We start from the raw sequence: 10390 nt of genomic DNA on the forward strand, positions 1-10390 counted from the left end.
ATATGCGTCTGTGCATTATCCGTGGTATTTTGTTGTTTTTGTGAAGCAATGTGGAGCGGGCTCGAAAATTCTCTTAGACCAGCCTGGTTGCTTACAAGCATACATGAGAAAAAGCATCTCAGAAAGCGTGGGAGCTAAAACCAATTTCGAAATCCATTTTTCATGCGTCGCTATGTGTTGTACGTCACCAATCTCGAAACATGTAGTGCCATGGAACCCACAGTTTCTCGCTCGACACTCCTGATCCTGTTCTGTGCTTGTAAGCCAATACGCAGTGTTATCAAAGAGGCCACTCACGAGTGAAAATTCAAGTAAAATGGGCTGGAGCTGATGAGTTAATGAGAATTGCATCGTATAAAAAAGACACGTTTCAAGTTGACATGGAAGTCATCTCATGAACAGGAGAGGAATGTATTCGCTTCTCACATCTTCGACCATTGCACTGGGGCATAATACAATCGACTACAGTCATTTGCAAGTCAGCCTATTATAGCAGCCACGGAGAAGAAAATCTTGTTGGAGTAGACATATGTGGCCACTTTTGGAAATTTGGTTCAAACGACCAAGAATATTGGACATAGGTAAAGTAAGTAAATAGGTGCCCCAAACGGTAAAATCCCTATTTCTTTAAGGGTGAGCTTCTCTCTGCTCCCGAAAAAAAAAAGTTAGCGTTTCACATCGTCTGCTAACAGGCAGTGTCATCTAACCCATCCATAGAAAATAAGAACTTATCTAAGCCACTAGAATTCAAAATTACGACCTCAAATCAGTGATAGGAACCCTCCGCTGAAGATATGAGAGACCAGTTCTCAAGCGCCGAATTTCGCTCGCAAACGTTTCTGTATTAGCCGCGCCAGCAGGTCTGTCCCAATGCCAAGCATGACGGATAATTTAACTTGGTGAGGTATCAAAACTAAAAAGACTGAAATTTAGCGCTATTGAGCGCAGCTGAACCAAAACCAAAACGAACCAAAAAATGGCAAAATAGAGATTTAGCAGTTTTGAATGTCCGTTAAAAATGATTTTTAGCTTTAAAACTGTCTCTTTACTTGCTATCAATTGGTCAATGTTTGGTGTGTATCAAACGCGTTTTGTCGGTTAGCGAACTAGTCAAATCTCTATGAAATCCGGTTTGAGTTTGCAGTCGTTCAGTTCTGCAGCGAGGCTGGTCAATAGTCCAGACCACAGGAACATCACTTAGGTGTATACAAAAGGCAGGAAAATTGTACTTGTACCTTCGTATGACATCAAGGAAAACAAAAAAGAAAAGCAAAAGTCAGTAAAAGAAAACAAAAAGTTCAGTATTTTTGTCAATATTTCGTATCAGTCAATTGTCAGGGTCGCAAAGGAATGGGAACCGCTGCGAGCAGGTTATTCCGCTCGAGCTGGCGCCGTAGCTGCGTGTTGCGCCACACTTTTGCAGGACAGTGAAAGGACACCATCAGGAAAAATACCGCATATTTCTATGAATCGCTGCTTTTGACGCGCGTTTCTAAAGGCCATCATTCATTTAGCACCAAAGAATTGCTTGCGTTGTGGTCGGAAGCCATCCGAAAGAAAATAACTTTCGTGCAACTGCTGCAGATGCACATATTAAGTGTCCGGTAAATTAATAAAGTTCACGGCATTGGGGCATCCCTCCCACCAAATATGGGCATGACACGGAAGGGTTCACACACCGCATTGGGCCCAAACACATAGCACCAAAAATAACTGAACCAACCTAAACCTGAAGATGTAATGAACCAAAACTGCCATCACTCTGCAACACACAAATGGACACAATCACAATATGGAAACTAAAAACAGATTGCAACAGACGCTTGGTACTCGTTTTACCCTGGACGCTTGCAGCGTGCGTGAATTTGTGCAGAGCACATGTCGAAACGCTGAAGTTTCGCTGCATCAGGAAGTTTAGTTGTGAGGAAGTAGCCTACGCTGTTGCATGCTAGAGATCCCATTTTTTAGCTGTTTTAACACGCACATTTCGGGTTTGCGGGCCGAAAAGCGGCACCGTTACTACATAACTGACGTCTAAAAAGCCGTTTATTATTGGCACAGCGGGCGGCAAGGGCCAGTCACCGATAACTTTTTGAGTGCGCCGGTTCTTCTTGCGTTATCCCAAGCGATCTTCCGAAACTACCTGGGGGTGGGGACGGTTAGTTTTTAAACCGGTACGTGGGAACCCGGCACAAATATTCCTTTATCGCTCAGGTCGTCCGGTTAAACATATTTACCTTATTTGGGACTTGTTATATTCATATGGATTTACTATTGATTACCGCGCAGCATTTGCTATAATTGGCTTAGGCCGTCCGGCGCTAGGCCGGCAAACCCAAACTAAGTGATGACATGGATTTAAAAAGTGGATATTTCCACACCACTCAGCAACAACAGCAGCATACACAGTAAATGGAAGTAGACGGCAGATCAAGTGTTCGTCGCACGCAGCAACATTGGATCCAATGGCACAGTCGCAACAGGTGTCTTATTTGGACTGAGTGATTCATTCGCCACCAGAAAATACGAATGAAGTATATTCGAATTAAGATTGGAGATAGAAACTTCCAAGTTTAAAATCAAATTCAAAGAGCCCTTGTTTACGGTTTGGTTGTGCAAATCTTACGCGTCGAGTTGCACTTACATTAAGACTTAGAGCACAGAACTCTGGCATTAATACAAGTCAACCCGTTTTCTGCGTTTTATAAGATCTTAGAAAAGTCCCAACTAATAAAAACGAGTCCAGTCCCTTATCCGCGATTGAGCTCCGAGACGCAAGATCTGTCATCGTTCACCAACTGCAACACGAGGCTTTCTGCCAGGAGTTGGCCGTCTGCCAAGAGATGCCGGAGGAAGCTCGCCAACCCCTGATCCTGCCGAGAGGCAGCCGTGGGACGTGGCTGCTGATCGCGGCCGCTCACCAGAAGCTGGTGCACGCAAGGGCGGATCACGCTCTCAACACCCGCGATAGAAATACTGGATCCTGTGAGCGAGAGAGAAGCGGTTAGGAAGAATGTGCACGCCTTCATCGCCCGTCGATAACGACACGACAGACTCTGTCAGCCGCGCATGGCTGATTTGCCGGCAGCCACATTTGATATTCACTGCGGCTTCAGATTCGTCGAAATATAATTTTTTGTCCCCTGGTCACTAAGACTGGTCGACATAACGGCTAGCAGAAGAAATTCCGCCTGCTGAGGGCGTTAGCTAACCAGTTCTGGAAACGCCGGTTCAGTTCGTGCCCGGTCTGGCCGACTGCCAGAAGTGGACAAACGAGGCAAGGAGTCTGGTATGCGGGTTAATTGGTCCTGCTGGTGGAAGACGACGCCGCACGGGCCATGGCTGCCCGGCCGCGTGTCGGAGGTGTTGCCTGGTCCGGACGGTCGCGTGCGATCGACCCGCTTCTCAGTCCGCGGCGGCGAAGTGCTCCCTGGCGGACGGATATGTATGTTGGAAGAAGACAGAAAGTGAAGATGGTCGTTGTGTCTCTTTCTCTGCCCGCTGGAGGCAGCAGGATGTCGTCAAGCGACAATCCCAACTGTAGCTTGCCTTCTTCCTTAAAATGCAGGAAGCGAGGCAGAGGATGAAAAGCACATCAGCACTAAAGGTGTTGGTGTAGCACGGGTCGGCCGATTGCATGAAGCGCACTTACTGCATGATGCAGCAACGGACGACCGACGCCGCACCGACACCTGTGTGGTCCTGTGCTCCGTGATGTGTTTCTGTACTCAAGCTGTACATAGAAAAACACCACCTTCCATCTGTGCCCTCGTCGTCTGTCTTTTTAAGTTAGGCACAAGTTATGGATCGCATGACTTTTGTCATGACATATTAGGCAATCATATGTGTGGTTTGTAGCTGCAATATATTAGTTCTCGTTTATCTTAATGTTAGCAAACTAACATGAGGGGATGGATTGTCAGCCACCCTCCGATCCCTCTAATTCAACTACTACGCTTGTAAATAAAATATAACAAGCAGTGCCGTAAGGCGATGTCCGTCATTATTATCCAAGAAAACGAAGCATCCCTGGCAAACAATGTATTCTTGTTTCGCGTTTCGGTGTGTGTCAAGAAGAAGAACACACAAAATCATGATAAAGCAAGCATAGAGACTATTGAGGGAACTCGACGGGGTCCGTCTAACAGCAGACACTGCGACATTAAACAGGAGGTTTCAGACGTGGCGCATCCTTGATATTCGCAGGATCGAGACAGCCATAATGGTCCGGGAACACCACTTGTGCATAGTCAACACACCGGCTTCAGGCCGTTGCCGTGGGCATATTCTTCAATAATACCCGTCATACGCTCCGTTGCGTCCGCCGTACCGGCTGTAGGGGGAAGAACGCCTGCCGTAGCCGCCGTAGGCCCCGGAGCGCCCATTGTAGCCATTGTAAGCTCCGAGGCGACGTCCGTACCCTCCGTAGGCTGCTGACGAACGACCGTATCCACCATAGCCGCCGAGGCCGCTGTTGCCGTAGTAGCCACCATATCCGTTATATCCCAGTCCGAAGTTTCCGTAGCCGTTCAAGCTGCGCCCGTAACCACGTCCGGAGCGGCTGTTGTAGCTCTGGCCGTAGTTGCCGTTGTAGCCGAGGGCCCGGTTGTCGTAGCCGCCGAAGCTCCGACCTCTGCGGAAGCCGTTCCTGAGGCAAGTATTCGTGCGTTAGTTCTGTCCTGATAATGTTTCACTGCTCAAGGCAAGGCCGTCTGGGTGCATGGCTACCACCATTGGCGGGCAGAAGGGTCAAACAGTTATAAGCATTCTGTCATGACTGGTCCACACCTGGAAACAGCGTCGAGGCCGGCGTTTCGTTCCCACCATGCAGAACGACAACTAGCCACGGTGTGAAATATTTCACAGGCCCATACAGATGCTGTCCAACACATGTTCATGTGCCCTATTTTGGCAATCACTTCAGACATCATGATCCATGAACACCAAAAACAGACGAGTGGGCTCGCGTTCCATAAACAAATGGCCCTTTTTATGCTAACGCTGTTATTTCGCTACTTTCCACGTTAGCGCTTATCTGACTGGTACTTCAATTCGTCCTGCCGCGTGGAAGAGACATCGGTTTTGAAATGCACGGAGAATAATATGGCATGCTCATCATACTTTATCAGGCTCATCTGATAGACCTGATTCTCATTACGGCTCATTCAAATCGAATGAGCCGTAGCATTTGCTTTGAAAGCGTTTATGTTCTCCACCTTGCACCGATTTAAGATTTTACGTTGTGTACATGATGTTGAGGCAATATCATCCGCAAAGTAAGAAGTTGCAGCTATTTTAATAGCCACAAAGACATGTCATGGTTCTGCTCCTTTTTATCCGATCCTTCGGAATTCCAGATTTGGCACTAGAGGCTTGGGACATATTTGGCACTTTGGCTGAATCAGGTAGCCGTGTGATGATGTTTGCGGGAAGGAGCAGATAACCCTTCGAACCACATCTTATTTTGAGATATACGCGAAGCGAATGCACCAAGGCAAGGTTTAAGTTGAGAAGAACTAGCAGCAAAGTACCTGCCGTGTCCTGCCAAAACGGAAGAGTACCCGCTGGCCTGGATCTCTTGGTCAGCCTCCTTGTCTTCGGCGGCGGCCGACAGAGCTACCAGCGCAGCCAGAAACAGACACAGCTTCATGGTTCTCGTCTGGGTAGCTCTCTGAACACTGAAGAGAGACACTGATGCCTCCACATGAGCCTGCTCCCTCTTTATACTCGTGAAAACCAAGCAAATGTTTGACCCGGCTGACCGCACGCAGCTGCACTCTGCAACGGTGTAGACCTGGCGGTTTGGAAAATTGGCTGGGAGAGCAGTGATAGCCTTGGAAGGTCGCCTTCTCCGCTGAACAGTGCGTGGTGGAGGCTACTTGATATCGAATTCTCAGCCTATTTTGATGTGAAGAACTCCAGTGAGATGCTCCACAGTGATGTCTCAACACGAACCCGACGCTATTTAATGGACCATGAGGTGACAGTAGCTTCCTCCTTCCTCCGATGACCTTTTAAACGGAAACAAATTAATTTGGCCTTTGAGAGGACCGCGTGACGCGTATTACTCCAGCGCTGAAAGGCCAATGGTTTGATTTACGATACGCATAGGATTTCTTAGCAAAGAAACATTATATGCTACTCATCCGAATGCAATTTGATTGACGTACCGTTAACCGATTTATTTTGAATCAGACACAGGTCAGCTGTGAACCATAATTTATGCTACGTGCTAGCTTGCAAGAAATGTCCTACATAAGGCAACATCACCCTAAAAGTAGAGGAACCTAATCGCCCGTGAGATCCACTCCAGTTCCATCCTTCACCCCTCGAAGAAGTTCCCGCAAACGGCGTGTGCTAAATCGAGATGCATGTTGCGTATGGTAAAACATCCCACCGCCTCTTTATAAACCCGATTTGAAATATTGGGCCTAGGAGGAGTCACATGAACATTTTTGTTTGTAGGTTTTATTGCAATACCTGCACCAGCAGTCTGTTTTTTAATGTGTCTAGACTCGGCCGCAGGCCGCACGCGGTACTGGCGGTCTCTGGCGGCCGCCGGGAGAGAGCGCATTTCGCCGCGCTCTCTGCAACACAGCCAAACCTATTCCATGGGATTTTGTGCCTGATATCAACTGTCAGCCTTTTGAACGATGGTAGCACTGCCGTTGTTATACAGCATTACATTGTATCGAAGGGTGTGAAACACCATCTCGCTTTCCATTCATCATCGAAGTACGCCAATCCCGAGTGTAGTCGTGCCATGGGTGCCGAGAGTGACACGACACGCGCAAACCTGTGGAAGAGAGCAAAATCCACCATTGAGCCCATGCCACGTGATACGTGTGACCCGCACCATTTCGCATGGTAAACCGTCATTCCTGTGTCGCTGCAACCCCCACCGGTGTCTAGATTTTGGTGCAAAGCTCCAATGTTAACCTTGGAGCAACATTCGGCGTAAGCCGTGCAAAGCTGCCGTGCAACCCACTAATCTTGACTCATTTGCGAGCAACATGTGTGAAAATGCGATCAAAAGAAGTGTGGAATAGAGAATGAGTTGACCAATACGCCGATGCGGTTTTCAACGCCAGATTATGAACACTTTTGACAGAAGCGGCTGTTATACTAGGCGCCGGCATCTGGCAATTTGTCCTGCAATTTGCAGGGCAACGGTGCGTTGACAAATTCGCCATGCGATGAAATGTAGCCGCATCAATTGTGAAGTCGGGAAACAAAAACTCGGAGTCAGCCGAGACACCGGGCGGCGCCGTTCCGTCGCGGCGCAAAAAGATGCCGTGCAACCAAGTAAACTTGGCTCATTTGCGAGCGACATCTATGAAAATGCGATCAACAAAAGTGTGGCATAGAGAATGAGTCGATCAATATCTGAGTTTACAAGATGAGGCGCACAATTCGTGGCTGTTTCACTTGTTGCGTATATCTATGCGATTTGCAAATTCCAACGTAAAAAGTGTTTTGCCGTATCGCAACCAGTCATAACCATGTCATGTGCATACGTCAACTTTTCATATGTCCTAGCAATGCATCTTTCCGAAAGTTGACACGAATAAACTCATTTCAGCAACATCCGGATGTTCGCGGAACGCCTCACCTTTACAAGCTGCTGCGCAACCACCTGCTTGACGACGGCCTGCGCCTTCCCAACGGTGGTCGAACTAATAAACAGCTGTTTACTGATGTGTTGGCCATCGACGGCGACAAGGAGTTTCGGATCCTTCCCAAGCTTGGCGTGGAAAGCCATCTGGAGGTACGGACAATTTTCCCCGGTTGAAATGTGGTAGTTATCTGCAATGATAATGTAATGCGATGATAATGGTATCGATGCGTTTGGACCTTATTAGTTGGTGTTGTAACACACGAAACGTTTTGTGACAACGAATCAGCTAAATTTGTTCTGTTTAATTCCAGGTGACTGGACAGCAGCGCCAGAGAGTTCGCCCAGCCGTCCAACTCCTCAGCGAGTCCGTAGTGACAGCTGTCGACACCTTTACGAACCGGCATGAAGAGGCGCAGTACCTGCGCGTGTTTGACCACGGTTTCGACGCCCTTAACGGGTAGTGTCCCACAGACTTGAAACAGCCCTGCTGTGGCATGAACCCTGACAGTGCGGCCCACTGCAAGGCGCTGGCTGACATGGAGGCGCCCATGTTGCTGACGTTTGGCAAGAAAACTTTGCTACTGCCGTTCCAAAAAGGATTGATCGTCGCTATCAAGTTCATCCAGGGTCTTGTGGGTGACCTTGTGTCTGTCCTCGGCCCGGATACCTACGTCATGCCGGGCCGAGACATCACCAAGACATCCTTGAATCGTTCTTCGGGTTGGTGCGTGGGAAAGGAGGTTCGAGCCTGCATCCAAGTCCCAGCGATGCTAAGTGTCGGGTGCGCAGCCTGACGCTGATGTACGCACTGAGGCTGGGCTTGAACCCACTGACGCAGCGCCTGCCAGCGGCCGCACCTCTATCACGAGTAGAAGACGGTGGTCCCATTGGCCACGCTATCCTCGCTGATTTCCTGGAGGAGCATCTTGTCAAGAATCAGCAGACCACTGGCGACATGGGACAGGTTGAGTCGCTCCTGGAAGAAGCCAACCAAAGCCGACCGACCCCATCGCCTTCCACTGTATCACCAACAGACCCCAAGACTGGCGTCTCGGCCGAGCGGTATGGGATGGCCCATGCGGCCGGCTACCTGTCAGCCAAGTGCCGAAAAGTCGACCCCAGCCTCGGGACTCCTTCGGCATTTGTCGCGGAAACGGCGCCGGTCCAGACCATGTGGACCCGCTGCTCAGCCAGGGCGGGATGAGTGTCCCAACCACCAAGTGGATGGAGAAATTCAAAACCATGGAGTCGACCTTCTGCACAAGTCACCATCTCGAACCGGACCTACTCTCTCACTGCCCGAGAGTCATCGAGTCGATGGTAGCGACCCTGTGCGGAGCCAGGTCCCCTGGATGTCCGGGTGGTTCGCCGTTTGTTCGGCTGCGCACGTTCATCCGGCTCAGCTTTCTGAACCGAATGCGCCAAAAGGAAGCTCTGCAGCACCGCGAGAGGCTGAAGAGGCATCAGTTTGCAAGGTGAGCGGTGGCACAGCTGCACTGGAGGAGGCGGCCCGTGATCTGCTACACTGAAGGAGGCGGCTCGTCATCTGCTGCACCGGAGGAGGAGGCCCGTCATCTGACCGGACTGCGCTGGAGCAGAAGTTTCTTCTCTGGACCTGACTGCGCTGGGGCAACAGGTGGCGATAATATGTTACCGAGCTGAGATGGTCTCCTGTGACCTGGCTGTTCTCAATGCAGCGGTTCTGTGGCATAGCGGCATTAGCAGCCCACTAGAGAAGGTAGGCGACAGTGTTCGTTACTCTCAGCGCCTTCCTGGCAGGTGCACGAGGTATGCTGTGCGTTACCTCGCGCGTGACGAACATTATGCGGACCTGTGCACGGTGTAAAAATCAAATCCGAACGGTGTAAAGAAGGTGGACTCCTCCGCTGAGTTGCTGTACACCCATGTGTTGTTTTGTGGCGTTGAGAGGTGACGTTTTAGAGACCATGAGTGCAAAACATGACTGGTGGGAGCGCAAACATGACTGTTGTAGACCTTCCCATAGCTTGGGGACGTAATCTCCAATATCTCAGAAAATGAACTAATGGAAACCATCGCTTTTGACCCTAAACACGTGATTACAGGCACTCCAGACATTGTTATTACAGACACCAGGTTAAATTGCATTACATCTGTCCTTCCCACGCCTCAGGTCATCTGGCTATGAAAATGCTAGGTCCTTTCTCAGCATTGAAAACAACTGCTATCGCCTTCGTATTGGTTGAACACTAAAATATCTCATTTGCATTCAGCTGACTTCATCTATACCTGTCGCCGGTTTGAAACAGCCCGCATCTGGACCGCACGTCCGAAACAATATGTGAGGGTAGGGATGATAATCATCCCACGTTGTGGTAAAAGTCGCCTTTATTGGATGCAAGGCATGGTACAGTGATCCGGGCTTGTGTTGGAATATGTGACCAGCCACAGCTGTTTTGTACGGGTATGGCTAGGAGACATACCAATAAACGTCTTGAGACCCTTTTCGTTGGAAAAAAAACGCCATAGTAACACTCGAGAATGATTGTCAAAATATCAGTGTTGTCTTGGACTTAAACGCGTAAATGCCCTCGGGCACTCCAATAATGACGTCACCGTGGGATCGCCAGACCTAGTTCCGGCTAGGTTCGGCCCCCCCCCCCCCCTGACTATACTGACCAGATAAGACAGTACTAATAGCCTTATTCCTCAGCTAAAAGCCAGGAGAATGGATATATAGATGAGTTGATATTTTGGCAACACGCCTCTACGGAAACAATAGAAGTGAATTCA

General features: G+C 49.2%; 1 protein-coding gene across 1 annotated transcript; it reads right to left on the bottom strand.

Moving 5' to 3' along the window:
* Nucleotides 1–4233: 4233 nt before the first annotated feature.
* Nucleotides 4234–5678, bottom strand: LOC119096708 (keratin-associated protein 19-2-like). The gene is made up of 2 exons (XM_037219608.1): nucleotides 5532–5678; nucleotides 4234–4648 (listed from the first exon to the last, which is right to left on the bottom strand). The coding sequence occupies exons 1-2, from the start codon at nucleotides 5648–5650 to the stop codon at nucleotides 4291–4293; spliced, it is 477 nt and encodes a 158-aa protein (XP_037075503.1). The 5' UTR covers nucleotides 5651–5678; the 3' UTR covers nucleotides 4234–4290.
* Between the last annotated feature and the right edge of the window lie 4712 nt (nucleotides 5679–10390).

The sequence above is a fragment of the Pollicipes pollicipes genome, unplaced genomic scaffold (genome assembly GCF_011947565.3).
Source record: "Pollicipes pollicipes isolate AB1234 unplaced genomic scaffold, Ppol_2.1 Scaffold_2142;HRSCAF=2502_pilon_pilon_pilon, whole genome shotgun sequence".
NCBI lineage: Eukaryota > Metazoa > Arthropoda > Thecostraca > Pollicipedomorpha > Pollicipedidae > Pollicipes > Pollicipes pollicipes.